We start from the raw sequence: 24955 nt of genomic DNA, 5'->3' as shown, positions 1-24955 counted from the left end.
TCCTTTGGACTTGTAGCGGGCCTTGGGTATTTGGAGTAAATTTTGGTTGGTAGATCGGAGGACGCGATTTGGGTTGTGACATTAAAATTTTTCGCATAGATATTGGGGTGCACTGTTTTGTACACATTTATGCGTCAGGCAGAGTGCCTTAAACGTGATTCGATCTTTTACGGGCAACCAGTGGAGGGACCTAAGGGAGGGAGAGATTGATTCCCATGGTTTTTTATCTGTTACAAGTCGTGCCGCCGTATTCTGGATGACTTGTAGATGAGCAATTTGGTACTTTGGGAGTCCGAGGTAAAGGGCGTTTGCGTAGTCGAGTCTGGAGTTGATTATCGTTCCCACCACGACTGTTATGTCTTCTTTTGGGATAAAGGGAATGAGTCTACGTAGCAGACGCAGCAGATGGTGGGATCCGCTGACTACTGAACTTTGTGCATCCATTGTCATGTCGGAGTCAAAAGTGACTCCAAGACTTTTGACTTTGGTGCTAGGGGTGATGGTTTGTCCCAAAATGGGCGGGGGCGTCCATGTTGTCATAACAAGTCTTTTTCGGTTGGCGTAGAACAGAAGAAGTTCTGTTTTTGATCCATTGAGTTTAAGGTAACTCTCCGTCATCCAATTCTCTATCAGAGTAAGGCATTTCTCTAGTCCGAGATAATGATCCTTTTTCTTGCTGATACGAAAGTAGAGTTGGGTGTCATCCGCGTAGGAATGATAGAGTAAATTCTGGTTACTGATGATTTCGAGGAGGGGGCGGAGATAAATATTGAATAGTACGGGCGACAAGGGTGACCCCTGAGGGACTCCGCATGACACCGTACGTTTTTCAGAAGTGAAAGGACCTAGTTTCACTATCTGTGATCGGTTTGCCAGAAAGGAGGAGAACCAGGGTAGATCCGAGTCTGCCACTCTAGCTACTTCAGCTAGGCGAGTCAGCAGCAATTTGTGGTCTACTGTATCAAAAGCTGCACTTAGGTCCAACAGTACCAGAAGACAAGATTCTCCTTAATCTGCAGCTTTGAGAGCGTCATCCCATATTTTGAGAAGTGCTGTTTCCGTCCCATGACCAGGACGGAAACCCGATTGAAATGGGTCCAGTAGTTTGTGGGTGTCTAAATGGTGTTGTAGCTGTTGCACTACAGCTTTGTTCATTACCTTGGAGAAGATGTTTAGGCCTGTTATGGGACGACAATGGTTTGGGTCTGTGGGGTCGAGCCCGGGTTTTTTTTTAAATGGGTTTAATTATGCTTTGTTTCAGGGAGGTCTGCACCATGCCTTCCTTACAAGATTGGTTTATGAGGTGCGTGATAGCAGGTGCCAATATATCGGCACATTCTTTCAACAGTCTAGTGGGAATTATATTATTAGGTGATGTACTGTCTCGCAGGGTATCGATGATATATTTGGTGGTGTCGATGGAGATAGACTTTAGTGTAAATTTTGTTGATTGCGGCATATTTGTATTAATATTGCCTTTTTGGTTGAAAGGGGGGTGGGTAGAGGTTCTCTTTTGCTGAATAATTTCAAGGATATTTTTAATTTTGTTAATGAAAAAATCCGATAATTAGTTGCAAAAATCTTGTGATTCAAAATTCGGAGCCTCTAGGCAGGCTGGATTCATGGTCTGAGCAACTAAATTAAAGAGTTCGCTGGGACGGTTGCAGGCTTTTGCGAGGATATTAGAAAAATTATCTTTTTTTGCTTTAAAGATTTCTTTGTGATATTTCTTGGTAATTCGTTTGTAAATTATGTAATTTTCCTCTGTTGAGCTTCTTCTCTAGGCTGCTTCCGCTCTTCTGCTTCCTTGCTTCAGCAACGTGAGATCGTCGTTGAACCAACCGGAGTTGTTTTTACGGATGAACATTCTACGTTTCGGAGCTACTATGTCTGCTGTCTGTAGTAGAGCTTTGTTGATGGAGTTGAGTGTTTCCGCTGCTGTTTGACATGGCTCTATTGTTTTGATATTGTTCAATAATGTAGTTTTGAAGAGTTCCGAGTGGAGCTTCTTCTGGGATCTTGTCCAGTGTGTTGTTAACGGGTTTGTCATTTTTTTTAAGAGGGCGTTTGTAATGATTTTGAATTTGATTGCATGGTGATCTGTCCAGGGTAGGGGCTCATTTTCCAGTATGGTGATATCCATATCTTGTTTGAAGATAAGATCGAGAGTGTGACCTGAAACATGTGTGGGCCCGCATACCAGTTGCTGCAGACCTTCCAAGTGGTCAATGCAGGCGTCGGCGATGGGGCCCTGTGAGGAGTTGGCCCAGAGGTTGAAGTCCCCAAGTAGCAGGAGATGTTTGATGTTTAAGCTATAGGTGGAGATGAATTCTGTCAGTGAAGTGAGGAGCTGCGTTTTTGGTCCAGGTGGTCTATAGCAGAGTAGTATGTGAATGGTGTCCTGGGGATTTGTTTGAAGTTGCAGAGTGAGGCCCCGTACACACGACAGAGGAACTCGACGTGCTTGGCACGTCGAGTTCCTCGTCGAGTTTTGGGATGAAGCCGCCGAGGAGCTCGGCGGGCCGGCTTCTCCCATAGAAGAACGAGGACAACGAGAAAATAGAGAACATGTTCTCTATTTTCTCGTCGAGTTCCTCGGCGGCTCCATCGAGCCAAAACTGTACAGACGACAGAGTTTCTCGGCAGAATCCGGGTTTTGACCGAGTTTCTCGGTGAATTCTGCCGAGAAACTCTGTCGTGTGTACGAGGCCTCAGGGTTTCCATAAATAGTAGTGAGGTCTGTGGATCTGGTTTGATGAGTGAGAGGTGAGCCTTGTAGATCACTGCTAGGCCTCCTCCTCTTTGCCCCACTCCGTTTTCGGTTAAAATACCATAATTCTCTGGCACCAGTTCTCCTAGAATGGTGTTGCAATCCCATGTTAGCCAGCTTTCTGTGATGAAGAGGCAGTCAATGTTGTGTTGAACGATGAAATCGTGGATTTCCTGTCTGTGCTTTACTGCGGATCAAGGCCCGGATTTACATACAACGGCGCATATTTATGCCGGCGTAGCGTATCTAATATATACGCATATGCTACGCCGGCGCTGCGCACAGAGGCAAGCACTGGATTCACAAAGCACTCGCTCCCACTCGCTGTTAAAGATACGCTGGTCTTCCTCGGCGTAAGCCAGCGTAGGTGGAAGTGGGCATGAGCCATGCTAATGAGGCGTGACCCCATGTAAATGAAGGACTGAGCGTCATAAAGATACGAATAACGTACGGTGCATGCGCCGTCCCGTGGACGCATCCCAGTGCACATGCTCAGAATCACGTCGAAACAACTGCCTAAGATACGTCGAATCACTGCCTACGACGTGAACGTAACCAACGCCCAGCCCTATTCACGCATTACGTAAACAACGTAAAATCCGACGGCTGTGTTCCCTGGTCCATTCCTTAACATGATTGTGCCTCCTATATGGGGAATAACTTTACGCCGGACGTAAGTCTTACGCAAACCGCGTATATTATGCGCCGGGCGCAACTACGTTCGTGAATCGACGTATCCCTCATTTACATATTCGAATCGTAAATCAATGGGAGCGCCCCTTGCGGCCAGCGTAAATATGCGCCCACGATACAACGGCGTAGGAAAGTTACGTCGGTCGGAAGAAGCCTATTTTCAGGCGTATCTAGTTCTGTGGGCGCGGCGCATAGAAACGACGGCGCATATTTACACTTACGCGGCGTATCTCGAGATACGTTGGCGTAAGTGTTTTGTGAATCCAGGCCCTAGTGTTGATCAAGGCGCATGATAAGTGTTGCAGCTGAAATGTAGGCGTCCTATTTTTGACGGTCGATCGTCGATCGGTTCTTAACAGTTGCTCTTTCTCTAGTACTTTTTTTGTGGCATCTGGTAATGTTGAGGCGGTTGTCCTTAGACCCCCAAATGTTTTTTGCTGAGTATTTCATGTTACCCATGATAGCAGATGCGCCGACGATGATGAGAGTGTGAACTCTGGTGGAGGCACTTTCTATGTATTTATCTTATGTTTCCTATTTGTGTGATTTATACTGAAGCCAATTGACCTGTGATCGCCGTTTCCTAAATTTCCCCTGTGTTTCCACATCCGTGATCAAGTCTGTATTGTTGGTAATCAGTAGATCCAGTAATGCTTTATTTCTAGTTGGTGTGTCCACCATCTGACCCATGAAATTGTCCTGCAAGACATTTAGGAACTGGCAAACCATAGACGAATGTGTGGTTCCTCTGCCCAGTCTATGTCTGGATAATTAAAACCCCCCATTATGATAACACTTCCCATCCTTGCTGCTAATCCGAATTTTGATAGGAGATCCATCTCCCCCTCCTCCCTCAGGTTACGGGGCCTATAGCATACTCCCAGTATTATTTAGCCCCTAGCTTCATCCCTTTGGAGCTCTACCCATAAGGATTCCACCTCCTCCCTAGCTCCCTTAGTGATGTCATCTCACATTTACTTGTACATTATTCTTGATATATAGGCATACCCCCCTCCACCTTTTTTACCCTCTCTATCCCTGCGATAAAGGGTATACCCCTGAATGGTTGCCAGCCAATCATGAGAGCTGTTGAACCAGGTCTCTGAAATTCCCACAAAATCCAAATCCTCCTTTTATAACAGTATCTCTAGTTCACCCATCTTGTCCGCCAGGCTCCTGGCACTAGTGAACATGCTACGTAGTTTAGACCAGTCGCATACTATCCTCTTATTGGGTGTTCCGAGATTGCAACTAGGACTGGTTAATATACTTACCTTGAGCTTATGTACTTTAGTCAACCTACCACTAATGCCCCCAATACTACCCTCTGGAATATGTTCCTCGCTAACTATCTCTACCTCTGGACCCTCCCCCGTCGCATAGTTTAAAAACCCCTTTAACTTTTTGGCCATCTTCACTTCCAGCCGATCTGCACCCTCCTCATTTAGGTGCAGGCCGTCCCTTCTATAGTGCTGGTGACCGACTGAGAAGTCGACTCAGTCCTCCAGGAACCCAAACCCCTCCTTACTACACCAGCTCCTCAGCCACTTATTTACTTCCCTAATCTCCCTCTGCCTTTCTGGTGTAGCTCAAGGTACCGGTAGTATTCCTGAGAATACGTGCCCTAAAATCATTCTTTAGGACACTCCATCTACTTTTGACTTTGTCATTGGTGCCAACATGCACCATGACAGCCGGGTCTTCCCCAGCCCATCTCTGTAATCTGTCCACCAGATCTGTAAAGTGCCAAACCTGAGCGCCTGGTAGACAACATACAGTTCGGCACTTTAAGTCTTTGTTACAGATTGCCCTTTATGTCCTTCCCAGAATCTGTCTTTCATTTCCCTTTGCTCCCCCCCCCCCCACTCTCACTAGAGGAGTTCTTGCCCCAGCAGCTAGGAGAGTCCCTCAACTCCAGCAGGGCTTGTCCCTGACCTTGTCACCAATGTCACTCAATAGAGCGTACGTATTGGGATGCTCCAGCCCTGGATCGGCCTCTCTCTGGCACTTACCCCTCTACCCTTCCTGACTGTCACCCATCTACTATTTTCTAGTGAATGCACCTTTTTGTCTCCACCCGCCTCTGTGCTGGCCCCTGCCGTCACCTGTAGGGTACGTTCCTGGCTCTCCTTTAGTATGAAGGGTCTTGTCAGTGTTGACAGTTGCTTCCCCAGATTCAGAACCTGAAAAAAATTTGCTCACATTTTGCACAGCAGTATTCATCCTCGATCAGATGATCAAGGAAAGCATGTATGCCGCAAGATGTACACCGAGTCGCATCTCCACACCCACCGGGCATCGTACCTACTAATTTAATGAGGATTGGGATTATACCCTGTTCAAATTACGTAACAACTAGCTTCCTGACACTAATACTCAACAAGACAATACACAAGTACTCGCAGACCAACGTGTATTTGCAGACCAACGTGCACACACAATACACAAGTACTAAAGATCCACACACACTACTCAGACAACACTCAGGTATTACCTGACACTAATACTCAATACAGCCCACATGCATTTACAGCACTCATGTACTTACAATACACAGGTACACACTACACAGGTACTATGACCCCTGTTATAACCTCCTGTTTTCAACTCTGGGTTTTTACCACTTCAGCCCCGGGAGATTTTACTCCCTTCCTGACCAGAGCACTTTTTTTACAATTTGAGATTTTTTTACAAATTGCGCAGTCATGCAATGCTGTACCCAAACAAAATTTGCGTCCTTTTTTACCAACAAATATAGCTTTCTTTTGGTGTTATTGATCACCTCTGCGGTTTTTATTTTTTGCACTATAAACAAAAAAACAATACATATTATTGTAAAAAAAAAAGAAAAATCGTAATAAGTGTCTACAAACTATGGGAAAGATTTATGTCATTTTTTTTTACTAGTAATGGTGGTGATCTGCGTTTTTTTGTGGTGTTACGATATTGCGGCGGACAGTTTGGACACTTTTGAGACTTTTTTGGGACCACTGACATTTATAGAGCGATCAGTGCTAATAATATGCACTGTTTCTGTATAAATGTCACTGGCAGAGAAGGGGTTGACACTAGGGGGCTATAATGGGGTTAACTGTGTGTTTCCTCACTGCGTTCTAACTGTGTGGGGATGGGACTAACTAGGAAAGATGACAGATCGTTGTGACTACTTTGTAGAGACACATAATCTGTCTCCTTTGCTCTGACAGCACAGGGATTTGTGTGTTTACACACACCATGTTCTTCTGGGACAGTTTGGTTGCTCTATTTTATGGAGCAGACGAAGTAGAATCTGCACTGAAGGGAAATTTTGTTAAGTTTCCACACTGAGGTATTACAGAAAACTATACCACATTTTGGCCACTATATGGAGCCCACGATACGGGCATTATTCTCTTAAAAAAAATGTGTGACATTTCGTTCAGCTTGCATCATGAATATTTCTGACATGCATGCAATGCACGTTTTATAAAAAGACCCCTACATTTCCAATTGTAATCCACATAATCCACTAAAGGGTAGCCCCAGTTAAACTTGGTTTAATAATCTAGTAATTCTCAGTTGAGACACAGAAAAAAACAGAAGCATTCATAGGATAATATTCATAGGATAATATTTTTATTATGAAACCAGAAAAAAATATGTAACTTCACATTTTCATAATGTATTAGCACTATCAACATAATGTTCAAATATAAATGGACATATGAGTTGTACACTGCTGCTGCACTGTGTATCTCAACTCAGGCTGAAAGTCATGATTCAACTGATTTTACATGTTTTGCAATCCATGACTTCTTCAGGGAACCCGAAACTTGTAGATCAGCTGCAGGACTTTAATCAGGAAGTGAGTCACACAGTGTTGTGACACTGTACAGTGAATATGGATAGCATTGCTCTGTTCTGACGTCCTGGTAGTAACAATGATGAGCCATGCCTATGCAGTGTTATCTTAACATGGCCGCTTGTAGTCTCAACCAGGGGTTCATATTACAAGGTGGCAACACAGGAACACAATTATGAGACAGTTGCCAAACAGCAAGTGGCCTTCATAACAGGATCACCAGGTTTTTTCTAATGAAAGCTGCAGATTTAAAAAAAAGAATGAAAACTTTTAAAATTACATTACAGTGTTGCAGCTTATATACAATTTTAGTAATCAGGTTCAGATCTACTTTAATAAATCCCTCTCACTGTGCTTATAGGAGGTTGAATGTATGAAGTTTGGTTCCAGGGTTTTCCTTGGTACTGTGGCTCCTACAATTATCCATACTGTAGGCCTTCCTAAAAGGTAGACAAGTAACTTCCATTTCTGACCCTAAACTGCAGCTCCTTTTCCGCCAAGGACGAGTGAGGGACTAGCAGGTAACAGCAATAAATTGAGAGGGAAGTCTGAGCTGTTGATTTCTTCTTTTTCTAAACTCATATCTGTAGAGATCAATCATTTATTTTGTTCATGAAGTCACTTATTTGAATGATGTCTGGCTTTGGAAATTCATTTTAAGAACTCAGAAGTCACTAAGGTAACCCACTCTTTACACTATTACAGTTGTTAAATAATCCTTTTATAACAACCTTCTTAAAGAAGTAGTATTACATTTCCATTTGGAAACAAATATGCGTAGAATATCTGTAAGGGTCCAGAAGTCCTTTTGCATATATTAAATGCACATTCATCATTCATAAATGAACTTCATGCAATATAGTGTGTAGCCAAGTAACTTCAGAAGCTGCTCCGCTAACCAGACTATAAAGTTGATACCATCAGGTACGTGCCGATACATCATTTCGATTTCAGGAGGCTTTCCAGGCTGAATGGCTCAGAAGTGGAAGGCTGCTCTTGGGTTCTAGGCACAGCTGGAAATATAGACTGCATTTTCTCCCGGAATTCCTTAAGCTGCAGAAAGCAAAAGAGATGACATAAATATAAAACAAGTGATGGAACTCATGCTCATTAGTCTATGTTTTTTGTCTATTATTATCATATCTGCACTGCTTGGACCAAGAAGGGGGTAGACCTCAAAACTATCCTGAAAAAGTAAAGTGTTACTAAACCCACAACAGTAAAATCAGTCTGTATATGCAGTAAAGCATGCTTGTTATGCTCACTGTAGAACCTAAGGGGTTAATCCTCTGCATTGTGTAAAAAGGCTGCTTGCTCTTGTATGCACAGATCCTCCCCACCCTGCACCGTCCCTTTGGACAAGTCCCTAGAAGACAGTGGGGTAGATTCAGGTAGGGGCGCGCACTACTACGGAGGCGCAGCGTACCGTTTTTACGCTACGCCTTCGTAAATTACTTGAGCTACGCTTCATTCACGAAGCATTTGCTCCGTAATTTGCGGGGGCGTTTTGTAAAAGTGGCCGGCGTAAGCGCGCGTAATTTAAATGATCCCGTAGGGGGCGTGGATCATTTAAATTAGGTGCGTTCCCGCGCCGAACGTACTGTGCATGCTCCGTCGGGAAAATTTCCCGACGTGCATTGCGGTAAATGACGTCGCAAGGACGTCATTTGCTTTGACGTGAACGTAAATGGCGTCCAGCGCCATTCACGATTCACTTACGCAAACAACGTAAAATTCGAAAATCGCGATGCGGGAACGACGTGTATACTTACCATTGGCTGCGTCTCCTAATAGCAGGAGCAGCCTTACGCAGAAATCAACAAACGCAAACGACGTAAAACTCGAAAGCCGGGCGCGCGTACGTTTGTGAATCGGCGTGAGTATGCAATTTGCATACTCTACGCTGACCACTACAGAAACGCCACCTAGCGGCCAGCGTAAGAATGCAGCCTAAGATACGACGGCATAAGAGCCTTATGCCAGTCATATCTTAGGCTACAGTCAGCGTATCGAGCTTTCTGAATACAGAAAGTCGATACGCCGGCGCTACTTAGCAATTACGCTGCGTATCTATGGATACGCAGGCGTAATTGCTTGCTGAATCCACCCCAGAGTCTTTGAAGTCAGGCTGCACATGCTCAATTTGGTGTGTATTGCTAGAGAGATTTTTCTTGGGAGAATGCATGTGATCAGCACAGGGCCAATCAGCACTGTCCAGACAGAGGGTCAGGGGTCCTGCGGACTCATAGGACAGCTCTGTGCAGTATGAAAACTCCTCCTACAAGCTTCACCAGGAACTGGAAGTCACAAGACTGCTATATACTGCTGATGAGAAAAGATATTTAGCAGTTAATATTTACTAAAATAATTGCATTTCCATGTTCTGTGTACTGTGGTAGACCAGATATAGTGAATGCAGGGTCCTGTGTTTAGTAACACTTTAACTTTTAGTGAAGAAACTGATTGTTTCCATTATTTCCTATGGGGAAACTCGCTTTGATATACAAGTGCTTTGGATTACAAGCATTCTTCTGGAACGAATTATGCTCGTAATCCAAGGTACCGCTGTATAGACATCACAGGAACAGGAAGTGAGGAAAAATCTTCCCAATGGGGCCACACATAGAAATGAAAGCCCTGGTGAAATTTTTTCACCTCTCCTATAGCCAAAACGTACATTTAACCACTTAAGGACCGCCTCCTACAAATATACATCAGCAGAATGGCACGGCTGGGCAGATGTACGTACAGGTACGTCCTGTACATGTACCCAGCCGTGGGTCGCGGATGCGCGCCCGCGACCCGGTCCCAAGCACCGGGACCCGATCGCCGCTGGGGTCCCGCGATTGGTCCCCGGAGCCGCGTGTAAACACGGCTTCCCCGTGCTTCACTGTGGCGGCTGCATTGATCATGTCATCCCTTTTATAGGGAGACACAATCGATTACGTCACTCCTACAGCCACACCCCCCTACAGTTGTAAACACACACTAGGTGAAACATAACTCCTTCAGCGCCCCCTGTGGTTAACTCCCAAACTGCAACTGTCATTTCCACAATAAACAATGCATTTCAAATGCATTTTTTGCTGTGAAAATGACAATGGTCCCAAAAATGTGTCAAAATTGTCCGAAGTGTCCACCATAATGTCGCAGTTACGGAAAAAAAATCGCTGATCGCCGCCATTAGTAGTAAAAAAAAAAAGAATGAATAAAAATGCAATAAATCTATCCCCTATTTTGTAAACGCCATACATTTTGCGAAAACCAACCGATAAACGCTAATTGTGATTTTTTTTTACCAAAAATATGTAGAAGAATACGTATCGGCCTAAACTGAGGAAAAAAACAATTTTTTATATATTTTTGGGGATATTTATTATAGCAAAAAGTAAAAAATATTGCATTTTTTTCAAAATTGTCGCTCTATTTTTGTTTATAGCGCAAAAAATAAAAACCACAGAGGTGATCAAATACCACCAAAAGAAAGCTCTATTTGTGGGGAAAAAAAGGACACCAATTTTGTTTGGGAGCCACGTCGCATGACCGCGCAATTGTCAGTTAAAGCGACGCAGTGCCGAATCGCAAAAAAGGGGCCTGGTCCTTTACCTGCATTTTGGTCCGGGGCTTAAGTGGTTAAAAAAAAAAAAAAAAAAAAAAAAACAAGGTGGAGGTAAGTTAAAGTTGAACTATAGGCAAAAACCTTTTTTTTTCATTTTGGAGAGAGTAAGGGAGGGTTATAACGGCAATCATATATTTTTTTTCCACCACATGTGTCCCAGTTCAGAGATTTCATTTCACTTCCTGTCCCATATACAAACAGGAAGTGAGAGGAAATCTGTGCAAATTAGGAGGAGAATCCCTTGGGGAAAAAATTGAATGCTAAAAAAATACTACGGATGTAAAAAGATTGGATTTTACTTTGGTCTTTTACTTAGGTCTTTGTTTCTGCCCCTCATAATATCCCGTATTAAAAAAGAGCTTACAAATACTATGCAAGAAAATGTATTTTTGAATTACTTATGTTATAAAGTGAGTCACTTTACACCGCGCTCTTACAAAAAAAAAATTCTCAAAAAGACAGAAGACAAATGGTTAGGGATATACAACAATTACCAGTGCTGGGTACAGCAATTTGTCATTTTTTTATTAATAGCTGGAAGGACAAGTAATTCTGCCATTTTCTGCTGATGACACAAAATTAAGCAAAGGATTACATTTCAGCAGGATGGTGGCATACTACAGAACAATCTTAACAAATAGCAACATGGGCAGTTAAATGGCAAGTACAATGAAAGGCTGATAAAAGCAAGGTTATTCACCTTGACCGGGGTAATAGCTTTGCCTCTGTTCATTGAAATGAAACCAAATTCTCAGAAAATAATACTTAGGTTTGTAGGCAGTGTTAATAAAACTGCATCATTTATTTTTTATAAAAAAATAAATACAAATTGAATACTTCTTCTTGACTGAACAAAGTCAAGGAGAAATATTTAAAAAGTGTATATACAGTAGTAAATGACAGTCTACTCCCTCCCTCCTATGGCATGTCCTCCTATTGCTACATCTTATGCGGACAAGATAGAAGATGTTGATTGATGGAGGCTTCACCTCCCTGGTAGTCCCAACACATACAGTGCATCTGGAAAGGATTCATATGCTTCGCTTTTTCCATAGTTTGTTATGTTACAGCCTTATTACAAAATGTATTAAATTAAATTTTTCCTCAAAATTTTACAAACAATACTCCATAATGACAATGCGAAAGAAGTTTGTTTGAAATCTTTGTGAATTTATTAAAAAAAAAAAAAAAATCCAATGTACACAATTATTCACAGCCTTTGCTGAAGTACTTTTGGCACCAATTGCAGCCTCAAGTCTTTTTTGAGTATGATGCTACATGCTTGGCACACCTATTTTTGGCCAGTTTCGCCCATTCTATTTTGCATGAACTCTCAAGCTTTATTGGGTTGGATGGGGAACGTCGGTGCACAGCCATGTTCAGATCTCTCCAGAGAAATGGTATCGCCCAGGGCACCCGTCCGCCCCTGCCTCGTACCGGCGGCCCTGTGTGACCTCCGCCAAACCCCCGGGGTTCGATCGAACCCAGGTTAAGAACCACTGATCTACACATTATATCAGTTTTATTAATCTCGAACAGGATTTGTTTTAATAAATTATTGATATCTTTTACAGTAATTAACCCTTTGTTAACTTTATTCAGCTTAAACATATTTCTCTCTTTCTCCTGATAGCTATTATTTTATTTTTGTATTTACTGTGTTTATGTAAATTGTTGTTTGTTTTGTAGCATGGCATTAAAAAAATGTAAATTACCAATAAACTGTATTTCATTTGTGAATAACTTTGCAAGGCTTTGCATCAGAAATTACATTTCTGTGTCATTATAAACATGACAGATTACTGAATACAATTTGAATTTTTTATCTACAGTTTTTGTAAATCTGTTTACTGAGTTTACTTTACGCACAGGGCAGAAACTTTGAAAATCAATAGGAAGGAGGAATGCTTGTTTTTCACATTGCTGGGCAAAATCAAATGACCGTGATCATATGACAAGATGGATTTCTCAGTGATATTGATAACAGATACTTTAGGACTAATTCTAGGATGCCAAATGAAATACGTAACAAAAAGAAACAATGTGACTTAGAAAGAAAATGACTACAGATATGCAGCATTACTGTTGTTCCATCTGTATTTGTATTTATTACTGACGGCAAAACATGCTTTAATTTTTCTAGTCTGGTAAATAGAATACATTATTTATAATATTCAGAATTTTCAATTCCAGCCAGCAGGTGGAGATTTTTTTTTCCTTTTTTTTTTTGCGGTGGATGGGAAAAAAAATCTGATGTTTGCAAAGTTTAAAGGGGTTGCGTCTTGACTACAGGAGAGTCAGGACGCTCTCTACGTTGCAGATAAAGGAGCTGTGTGTTAGTGGGCGTCCTGACTCTCCAGCACGCCCCCTCAAGGGAGGGGGCGAGCATGACACTCCACACCAGGGAGAAAGTCTCGCATTACGGTGGTGAGTTACAGACAGAAGAACAGAAAGTGAGGATTTCTAAGAAGAATTAAGGACAGTTAAAAGCAAAATCGAAGGATGAGGTAAGTGAAAGAGGACGGCACTAAGGTAAAGGAAGCTATTTAGGGGGGAAAAAAATTACTTTTACAACTCATTTAACTGCTTGCCGACCAGCCGCTGCAGTTATACGGCGGCAGGTCGGGTCGGCTGGGCGAGATCACGTAGCTATACGTCATCTCGCGAATCAGCCAATAGGGGCGTGTGTGTGCCGCGCGCTTGCTCCAGGTCCCGACGCACGAGCCCGGTGGGCGCGATCACCGCCAGGCACCCGCGATCGCTCGTTACAGAGCGAGAACCGGGAGCTGTGTGTGTAAACACACAGCTCCCGGTCCTGTCAGGGGTAGAAATGCTGATCTTCTGTTCATACAATGTATGAACAGCGATCAGTCATTTCCCCAAGTCAGTCCCACCCCCCCTTCAACTAGAACACACACAGGGAACATAATTAACCCCTTCCTCGCCCCCTAGTGTTAACCCCTTCCTTGCCAGTGGCATTTTTATAGTAATCAATTTTTTTTAGCACCGATCGCTATAAAAATGCCAATGGTCCCAAAAATGTGTCAAAAGTGTCCGAAGTGTCCGCCATAAGGTCACAGTACCGATAAAAATCGCCGCCATTACTAGTAAAAAAAAAAAATATTAATAAAAATGCCATAAAACTATGCCCTATTTTGTAGACGCTATAACTTTTGCGCAAACCAATCAATAAACGCTTTTTGCGATTTTTTTTACGAAAAATATGTAGAAGAATACGTACCGGCCAGAACTGAGGAAAAAAATTGCTTTTTTATATATTTTTGGGGATATTTATTACAGCAAAAAGTGAAAAATATTATTTTTTTTTCAAAATTGTCGCTCTATTTTTGTTTATATCACAAAAAAATTAAAACCGCAGAGGTGATCAAATACCACCAAAAGAAAGCTCTATTTGTGGGAAAAAAAGGACGCCAATTTTGTTTGGGAGCCACGTCACACGCCCGCGCAATTGTCAGTTAAAACCACACGAAACGCAAAAAGTGGCCCGGTCATTGACCAGCAATATGGTCCGATGGGGACCTGCCCCTCCTTCCTCCTCCTCCACTGAGAAATGTTCTTTCATCGATTGCACTGTGTATAACACGATCTGTAAATGGAGGAGATAATTCTGTGACTGATCAGACTCTCCCCCATTAACAGATCGTGTTACAAGTAGTGTAATCAATGAAAGAACTTTTTTGGATAGAAGAGGAATAAGGAGGGGCTGTTAATCATTGTAGTGTCAGGAACTTCAGAGACAGGAAGAGGACAGGCATCCAGGCATTGGAGATTTGTTTATGATCAAGCTATCTGCACAATGTGGGACGAACGTCATTACCAGTAGGTGATGTGACTAAAGCTGTAGCTAAACTTCAGCTTAAATTTTTTTACTGTAAAGGTGTACTTGCGCTCTGAGATACTGTACTTCCCTCTGCTCTGTGTAGATATGCCCCTCTAGCTCATAAAGTACTATAATTTACAGTGTTTTTTTTTATATATTATCACCCTCTGAGACCATACCAAGCTTTTCAACACTTATACGTGATGTGAAAGAAGCCAAATGATTTGCCTCTCAGGTGAAAAGTGAAAATTCAGCCTACTGTAAATTTTGTAAAAATTTAACATTTAGAAACCGAAATTTGGTTGAAGTTCTTTAAATGTTTCTGAACATAAGGCCCCTTTCCCATGGGTGGGCAAATCCAGTCCACCTGTCAGTTTTTTTGGTGGACCTGATCGGAGCATCCATTGCCCTTTGTGGAGCGTCGGATGTAAACGGACATGTGTCTGCTTACATCTGCCGACATCAAATTCGATCCTATTCACCAAAAACAAGACAGATGGGGGATCCATTCCCTATCAGTCTGGCGAATCAGATCTGATGGCAGTTGGATGTAAGTGGACAGGCGGTCCATTTATATCTGACCACCCATAGAGGAAAGCTGGCTGTGTCAGTGTCCACACTGCATAAGCGGACCTCTCATCCACCTACTAAGCGGACAGATCCCCCACTGAGCAGAGAGATCTGATGGCACAGTCTACCCATGTGAAAGAGCACTTCAGAAACCCAATGGGCAAAGCATCTCTACCAGTGCTGCAGAGATGCTGCGTTGAACTGAACACAGCATACGAAATCAGGGTTTTGGCAATGTGTATATGTTAAATTGTCAAATCATATAATCATATTTATTCTGCTGATCCTAGCAGGGTATTGGAACTGCGAGCGGGCTAAAACAGGCCATACACTAGTACAGTGGTGGCGAACCTTAGCACCCCAGTGGTTTTGAAACTACATTTCCCATGATGCTCAACTACACTGCAGAGTACATGAGCATCATGGGTAATGAATAGGGCCGAAACAACTAATCGATTAATCGACAACTAATCTATTATGAAATTAATCGATTACAATTTTCATAATCGATTAATGGGCCAGTAACATAATAAAAAAACTAAAATTAGCCCTTCACAAAAAAGCTAATCGCTACTGTAAATATTACTTTCACTGTCCCACAGTAAATAAATGAACCCCTTACAATAGCGATTATTTGCTCTTTTTGTACTTATTTTTGTTTTTTTAACCCCATTATGTTACTAAACATCTCAGGCCTGGGTCCACGCCTCTGTTTTTTGGTGCTTTTTGCAGAAACACACTACAGTTCATTTACATGTTTTTCTATGGGACACGTTCACATCCATGATTTATTTTCGGCTGCTGCGTATTTGGAAAGGGCAGGGACTTTTTAACGCAAAACGGTGCTATATTTTTTTTTTTGGTTCAATATACTTCAATGGAGAAGCTGCAGAAAAGCATGTAATGTGTTTTTGCGGCAATTTGTGTTTTGTAGTCTGTCCAACAACAAATTGGCACAAGAAAAATGGAAAAATGCAAACTTTTTTTTTAAGGCTATTATTCGATTAATCGAAACAATAATCGGCCAACTAATCGATGATGAGAATAATCATTAGTTGCAGCCCTAGTAATGAAGTTCCAAAACATCTGGGGTGCCCAGGTTCGCCATCACTCCATTCCGCTTCAAAATTTTCCATTCTGATCCTTCAATCTCATCACTGGGGTCAAAAACAAAGATAGATTTGACCGCACTAACAATTCAAAAATCTAACCTTTATAACAGGAACGTTTTAAAAAGAAATTCTTCTACTGTATAGCCCAGGGCTCGACAAAATCCGGGCGCCAGGTCGCAATTGCGACTAGAATTAGCGACCTGGCACCTGGGGAAAGAAGCATAGGCCTGCAGAAGGCAGCAAAGCCGCGGCCTCAATTACCGGCCGGCGCGGCCCGACACAATCGCGCGGCGGGGGAGGTGGGGCGCACGGAGACACAGGAGATCCTGAGTCTCTGTGCGCCCCCACCTCCCCCGCCGCACGATCGAGTCGGCCGGTAATTGAGGCCACGGCTTTGCGGCCTTCTGCAGACCTATGCTTCTTTCTGTGATCTGGCGCCATCTTGTGGTGGCCGTTGGCATGACAAGATTAATTTAGCTTCCCCTGTGTTTTCACTGCCATCTCATTCCCTCTAATTAGAACCCCCAAAAATTATATATATATTTTTTTCTAACACCCTAGAGAATAAAATGGCGGTCGTTGCAATACTTTGTCACACCGTATTTGCGCAGCGGTCTTACAAGCGCACCTTTTTGGGAAAAATACACTTTTTTATTAAAAAATAAGACAATACTAAAGTTAGCCCAATTTTTTTTTATATTGTGAAAGATAATGTTACGCCGAGTAAATTGATACCCAACATGTCACGCTTCAAAATTGCGTCCGCTCGTGGAATGGTGACAAACTTTTACCCTTTAAAATCTCCATAGGCAACGTTTAAAGAAATTCTACAAGTTGCTTGTTTTGAGTTACAGAGGAGGTCTAGGGCTAGAATTAATGCTTTCACTCTAACGATCGCGGCGATACCTCACATGTGTGGTTTGAACACCGCTTTCATATGCCGGCGCTACTCGCGTATGCGCTCGCTTCGGCGCACAAGCTCGGCGGGACGGGCGTGTTTCTGGCTCCTAACTTTTTTAGCGGACTCCTAGATTCCAAGCAAATTTGTCAAACCCTGGTATAGCCAGCTAAAGCAATTCAACCCTGACTTATTTTTCTAGTCTTCCAATAGGTTCTTCCGAGAGTGGATTCACTTTAGTTGCCAAAACACCAACCTTGACCGAAAAGCTAAACAATATTTATAGCCATATCAAAGAAGGACCCCACTACAAATATATGTTTTTTGTAAAATTATTTTTATTGAATTTTTCAAGACACATACACAATAACAGGCCACAAACGCGACCAACAGTTACAGGTCAAAACACAGGGACCGGTGTACAAAACAAAACACAACCAAAACAAAAGGGGAAGGAGGAGAAGGGGAGAAGTGGGGGGGGGGAAGAGATGAGGGGGGGAAAAATGCTTGCAGTAGACATATTCAACATTGGTCGAATGTAATGAGATGGACCGTAATGAAATGAAGTCCAAGCATGACTGGTCCCCCCTATACAATATAAATAAAACCTTTTTGCCGACTCCCGACCCCAGTGCTGAGCTAAGAGACGGGTGCTCTCACTCCCTCCCAAAGGACCCAACCACAGTATAATAGACAACAACTAGTACCCCTTCCAAAATGGACGATTAACATGAGACATGCCGTGCAGTGCTCTATCATCCCCTCCAAAGATTTCCCTGACCCTCTCAGCTGTCTGACCACACATGCCTCCACCTACCCAACTTAATCGGACACCGTATCCACGGAGGCCATCCAGCCCCCCCATACCTTATCAAACTTGGTCAATGCCCCTCTATTCAAGTAAGTTGTCTTATAGAATGGGATGGCTTTGTTGACCAACACCTTCCAAGCTGTCACCGTTGGGGCTGAGGAGCTTTTCCATGAAAGGATGATTCTTTTCTTGGCATAGAAAAGCAAAAGAATAAGAAGAGTCCTTATAGCCCTGGTCGTAGCCAGGGGTTCAACTAGCTGCAGCAAACACACCTCAACAGTCATGGGGACCGAGATAGAAGTGACCAGAGGGCATGGAGAACCGCCAGCAAGCAGATCCCTGACCTCCGAACATTCTAGCCAGTCTGGCCGGGGTCAGGTATATCCTATGTAAAAACTTGTAATGTATAAGTCTGTCCCTAGTGGAAACCAGGGCCTGGAATGCCGCCCCCCAGACATCGTCCCAGTCGTCCCTGTCCAGTCCCGGGGCTACAGTCACCCAAGCACTCCTGCAAGGTGACAGCAGCTTGGTAGTTTCCTGAAAAAGTTCCTGATAGAGGCTAGATACTGTCTTAGGAAGCGTTTCGCTACGAGCCAGCGATTCCAAATCCCCGAACTCTAGAACCAAAGGATCCCCACCAAATTGAGCCAGAAATGCATGGCGCAACTGCAGGTATCTAAAGAAATGGGTATTGGGAAGGTCATAGCGTGCCTTTAGCTCATCAAACGTCATAAGGGTACCACTCACCACAATGTGGCTTAAGGTCTTTATTCCGTAGGCAGCCCACACCACTGGGTCCGGGTAGTCCAGAAAGTGTGACAGATTAGGATTCCTCCATAGAGGCGTTTTAGGGGAGAGGGTGAGGCGATCAGAAGGCCTCAACTCTTGTGCCACAGACCATGCTCTGATCACCGACCTCATGGAGTGCGTTAAGGGGTAAGGGGCCCTCGGGCCTCTATAAACTAAGTAGGAGAGTGCCTCATAGGAACCCACACAAGCCGCCTCCAACGATACTGCAGCATCGTCCGGAGTAGAGGTCAGCCAACGGTGTGCAACCGTCTACAAATATATGTTTAGAACAAACCTGATAACCTAGTCAAGATTTAAAAAATGCATACAAAAGTAATACAAGAAAAAAAAGATAATCATGCTACAGATACTTAAAATAAAAAAAAAACTGTTTACGTAACAGAAACTAATGGCACCTGAGGAAATACAAGTATTTTTTAGATACGGTATGTTAGATTGCTTTCTAAATATATATTTCCTTTTTTTTTTTTTCAGAAAAGGAAAAAAAAAAATTCCAGCCCAAGATTCCATTAGCTTGCTATTTTTGTCTTGTAACTGGTGGAAATGCTTTCACGCTGTTCATGTGGGAACTAGTGATTATGTCTTTGAAGTAGAACACTGAGTGGCACCAGCGTCATGAGGGCCAATGGGGAATCATCTCTAACTTGGCCATGTCTTTCATGTATGACTGCAGGGAATAGGATGCTGACTCGCTGGTAATGAATTACACGGATTAGCTGTGGAACGAGGCGATCAGAAACAGGCATGTTCCTGTTTTTCTTCTGCATCTCTTAGGGCTCGCTGGGACAAAAATAGCTCAGGAAACAAATACACACCGTTTCCTTTGGCTTGTTTGTAAAGCGATTATCCAAATGTTGCAGCACATGTACACTTGATATGAGCCGTCCTCTCCAAGGCACGTGTGGCATATGAGAACGCATAGCGCGGTACACTGAATGTACAATGGTTCTGATCCAGGGGGAGAATTTGTAATTCTTTAACATATAAATCCTTCTTCTATTTAAGGTATTATTTCCTACATCATTTTTCACATCTCATTATATATTTAAAGATCAACACAACATTTCCCAATAGATTTGCTAAAGAAAAATCCGACTGCTTTGTTCATTTTGGTTTCAAGTAGAATTTCTTAATACAGTATTTTTCCAGTTTTTGAAATTAGAAAAACAGCTTTCCAAAATAAGACCTGGGTTTAAATAAGTGGAACATCTTACACCCTGTAAAACTACTTCCACGTGTGAAAAAAGTAAAAAAAACAAAAACCAAAGAATAATTTTAGAACTAAAGCCAACATTTTTTATTTATTTTTTTCATTTTGAATAGCGTAAAGGAGAGGTATGACCCCCTGTCAATTTTTTGCAACACTTGTGGAGATTTCCCTTCACTTTCTTTTCCATAATAAAACAACAAGTGACAGAAAATCCCTTGCACTTTGCCACTAATCCCAGTTTTGCCTTATATACAGTATATAATATTTATATGTATATAATATTAGATATTTATATATACACAGTACATACACACATAGGCCCGGATTCACAAACAGCGGCGCATATTTATGCCGCCGTAGCCTATCTTCTTTACGCTACGCCGACGCAGCGCAGAGAGGCAAGCACTGGATTCACAAAACCAGTGCTGCCAAATCTGCGCTGGGTTTCCTAGGCTTAAGCCGGCGTATGTGGAAGAGGATGTGATCCATGCAAATGAGGCGTGACCCCATGCAAATGATGGGCTGAGTCTCAGACAGATACGTATAATGAACGGCGCATGCGCCGTCCCGTGGACGCATCCCAGTGCGCATGCTCAGAATCAAGTCGGATGTACTCTCTAAGATACAACGGATCACTGCCTACGGCGTGAACGTAACCTAAGCCCAGCCATATTCACGTCCAATGTATACAACGTAAAATACGACGATTTGAGTTCCCTGGTGCAGACCTTTGCATGGATGCTGCTGAGTTACACCTCCTTTATGGGGCATAACTTTACGCCGAAAGGAAGGCTTTAGGAGCAAATGTTATCATTTCTAATGCTGGTGTATGCACTGTTCTCCCTTGGATTTTTTTCAACTGTGTGAAGGAAAAGAGTAGCAGGGTGGTCAATACACAGGCACTGACAGGTAAACAATGTACTGACAGTCTCGCCGGATAACGGCTCTCCTTTGGTCACACAGACACAGCATGGGAGGTGCAGACTGCCGATAACCAGCAAGTCTGTTTACATGTTACAAACTGTGATAGGACACAGCGTTCACAGAGCACCTCAAGGGTGTCTGGGAGATGGGGTTCTGGGGGGATGTCCATGGACACCCTCCCAGAGCTGGAAGCCTGTGCTGTAGCCATCTTTTGGCTATAGTACGGACGGGAAGAGGTTACAAACCTTGAGCAAACAGTTATGAAATCTATAATTATGTATATATATATATATATATATATATATATATATATATATATATATATATATATATATATATATATATATATATATATATATATATATATACATATATATACACACACACACACACAGTACTGTGCAAATGTTTTAGGCAAGGGTAAAAAAATGCTGTGAAGTATGAATGCTTTCAAAAATATATACAGTATTCTAATTGTTTATTTTTATCAATTTACAAAATGCAAAGTGAGCAAACTGAAGAAAAATCGAAAAACTTCAAACCAGCTTCAATTCTTACACTTGCACACTTTCACTCACAAAGTCAGGGATTTTGTAGGATTAAAGTCAGATGTATGATTAACCAATCATACCCAGCAGGGGATAATCATCAATTTCATATGTAGTCATTAACTGAAACAGAAACCGCTGTGTAGGAGGCTTAAAACAAGGTGAGGAACAGCCAAACTCTGCTACTAAGGTGAGATTATGGAAGACAGTTTCATATCACAGGTCATACACCATGGCAAGACTGAGCACAGTAACAAGAAACAAGGTCGTTATATTACCTCAACAAGATCTCTCCCAGGCAGATTTTAAAGCAGACTGTGGTTTCAAGATGTGCTGTTCAAGCTCTTATGAAGAAGCACAAATAAACGGGTAACGTCGAGAACCGTACATGCAGTGGTTGGACAAGGAAACTTATTGCAGCAGGTGAAAGACGCAGCATGCTTACCTCCAGCACAGAACTGGCAGAAACCAGTAGGAAACCAGTACACCCATCTACTGTCCTGGGACGTCTTGCCAGAATTTCTCTACATGGAAGAATTGCAACCGAAAAGCCATACATCGGATGTGGAAAAAACAGCTAAGCGACTCAACTATGCATGAAAACCTAGGAACTCAGGTGCAGAAAAATTACAACAGGTGTTCTGGAGTGATGAGTGAAATTGTAAAAAATATTTGGCTGTAGCAAGAGGCAGTTTTTTGGCGAAAGGTCTGGAGAGCGGTACAATAATGAGTGTCTGCAGGCAACAGAGAAGCATGGTGGAGGGTCCTTGCAAGTGTGGGGGCTGCATTTTTGCAAATGTAGTTGGAGATCTGGTCAGGATAAATGGAGTCCTCAATGCTAATAGTGGAAGATATTTATCCATCATTCCATACCATCAGGGAGGCTTGCGATTGTCCACAAATATATTCTGCAGCGCATGTTCAAGATCTTCCTGGAAGACGCTAGTAAAGTGCCCTTCCCAAAAAGCAGCTGTAAGGCCTCTGCCACCGCACCGGTGCTGCAGCAGACCATGAAGTGCCAAATAAAGTATGTTTAACCAAAAACAATTTTTAGGCTGAAAATACCTAAATAGTGTTTTGGGATGTACTGTATTTGCTGGCGTATAAGACTACCGGACCAGTTTCAGCAGACATGTTCGGTCGTGTTCAGCAGACAATTGTCCGGAAGCATTGACCTTCCAGGGCCGCGCACGTCGCCGCGTCATCGTCACCGCGTATCGTGTCCGCGCGGATTTCTGTCTGATGGTGTGTACAACCATCAGACAGAAATCCGGCAGCGGACATTTACGCTGAAAACGGTACGGCGGACCGTTCCGCAGGTGTGTACGAGGTCTATCACTTAAAAAAACTGGTCAAAAATCAGGGGTCGTCTTATACGCCGGGTCAGCTGTTCGGATGCCTGCTGGATGTGCGGTAATACTGTATGTAGCTTCGGCTGCATACAGTATATAACGCTTAGCCAATCCCGGTGAGCGATGTATTCAAATAAATACAGAGCCTGCTCGGATTGGAGTAACACCCTCTGCCAATCCGAGCAGGCTACATACACAGTAGCCTGCTCGGATTGGCTTTGAGAGTCAGAGAGGCGTGAGCTGATGATGTTACAGCCCCTGCCAATCCAAGCAGGCTTTGTATTCATTAATAGAATACATTGCTCGCCATGATTGGCTCCAAAAGGAAGAAATATAAAGCGTCGGAAGGGGGGTCGTCTTATACGGTGAGTATAGGCAAAAAATCTTAGGGGGTAAAATTAGGGGGTCGCCTTATATGCCCAGTCGCCTTATACACCGGCAAATACGGGTACATAAAAAGATGCATTCACCATGTATTTTTTTTTAACTGGGGGGTCAAGGTCCACTTTAAAAATCTTCACTGCTCATCACTTTAGCAATAAACCTAAATTATTCTCTATTTTCCTATGAGACAGAAACAGAGGCAATTGAAAGTTATTTTTATTGAGATATGAATGGTCTCTGGTCCCCAATCTGCATGGTCTAAGGACATAGGTGGCATTAGGGCTCAAAGTTTCACATCTGCTGCTTACATCTGCTGCCTTGTGGATTGGCACCTTCAGGTACATTTCGCCTGAGATCAATGAACACAAGTTCATTCATCTTTGTTTAAAAAAAAAAATGTAATACAGGGTACAACCTTGACAAATGATTCATTAAGAGAGAGCACATTGCACACGCTAAATTAAACATTGAATGGAGCTATCTGAACATGGAGGAACAGAGGGGGTTGAGATAAAAATAGATAATTTCTTCTGTTTTCTACCATTTTGTGCTGCAAGGCAGCACTTCTGGCCTGCCCCTGCTGCCTCCAGGCACAGCTTTTCCAGGGGGCACTGGGCACTACAGTGCCCATCCACCAGGAGCTGGACACCTTTGTGCTCACGTGTGCAGAACTCTGCAATGCATGCACATATGCGCCAGTCTCTGCTAGTTCCCAAATGCTGGAAGTGACAAACGGAACATCTTTTTAAATGGCAACCTGGAACTGCGGAGGGGAGGTCATTTAGGAGCAGTTAAATGGATGAGCTCTGGTAACTGACTTTTTAAATCTAACCACTTGACCTCTGAAAGTTTTTTTTGCTATTCAGCACTGTGCTATTTTAACTGACAATTGCGTGGACATGCAACACTGTACACAAATTAAATTTATACAATTTAAACACAAATAGAGATATCTTTTGGTGGTATTTGATCGCCACTGTTTTTTTTATTATATAAAGGAAAGAAATACAGAATATTTAAAAAAAACTAATAATATTTATTTTCTTTTTGTTAAAAAACATATTAAATAAAATCAAATTTCTTCATAAATTTAGGCTAAAATGTATTCTGCTACATTTCTTTGGTAAAAAAAAAAATGCGCTTCCTGATCCTGATCCATACAGGCATTATACTAATAATGATGGTGATCAGTGACTTATAGTGTGACTGTGATAGTGACACTGGTTAGGGGGGGATGCTAATACAGTGATAATACTGCACTAATACTGTACTTATGGCACTTACTGGAAAGGGGTTAACTTAAGGAAATCAAGAGGTTATCTGTGTGCCTAACAAGTGTATTGTGTGCTGCTTTTACTAACAGATCTGTCTACTTTTTCTCCCTAAAATCAGAGCAGATTTCAGGGAGAACACAGAACTCTGTGCTGTGGTTGGCACAGCCAATCAACAGGTTTCAACCTAAATCATTGGCTGAAATCTGCTGAAAAACTCATGCTGTGTCCAATCACATTACAGGTTATAAACCAGGAGTATGCCGCGGAGCCTGGCTGTCCCACCCACTTGTAGTATATC

At 42.6% G+C, this 24955-nt stretch overlaps 1 protein-coding gene across 2 annotated transcripts in view; it reads right to left on the bottom strand.

Moving 5' to 3' along the window:
- Nucleotides 1–7051: 7051 nt before the first annotated feature.
- The window catches only part of TMEM242 (transmembrane protein 242), a 40467-nt gene continuing 22563 nt past the window's right edge, over nucleotides 7052–24955 (bottom strand). The window contains exon 4 of one of the 2 annotated variants that reach the window (XM_040350960.1): nucleotides 7052–8357. In XM_040350960.1, the coding sequence (XP_040206894.1) occupies nucleotides 8244–8357 (114 nt within the window). In that variant the 3' untranslated portion in view covers nucleotides 7052–8243. The remainder of the gene's footprint in view (nucleotides 8358–24955) is intronic. The other variant, XR_005748737.1, reaches the window with a different exon arrangement.

Source organism: Rana temporaria, chromosome 4 (genome assembly GCF_905171775.1).
Source record: "Rana temporaria chromosome 4, aRanTem1.1, whole genome shotgun sequence".
Taxonomy (NCBI): domain Eukaryota; kingdom Metazoa; phylum Chordata; class Amphibia; order Anura; family Ranidae; genus Rana; species Rana temporaria.
This window is presented reverse-complemented; position numbering and strand designations above follow the sequence as displayed.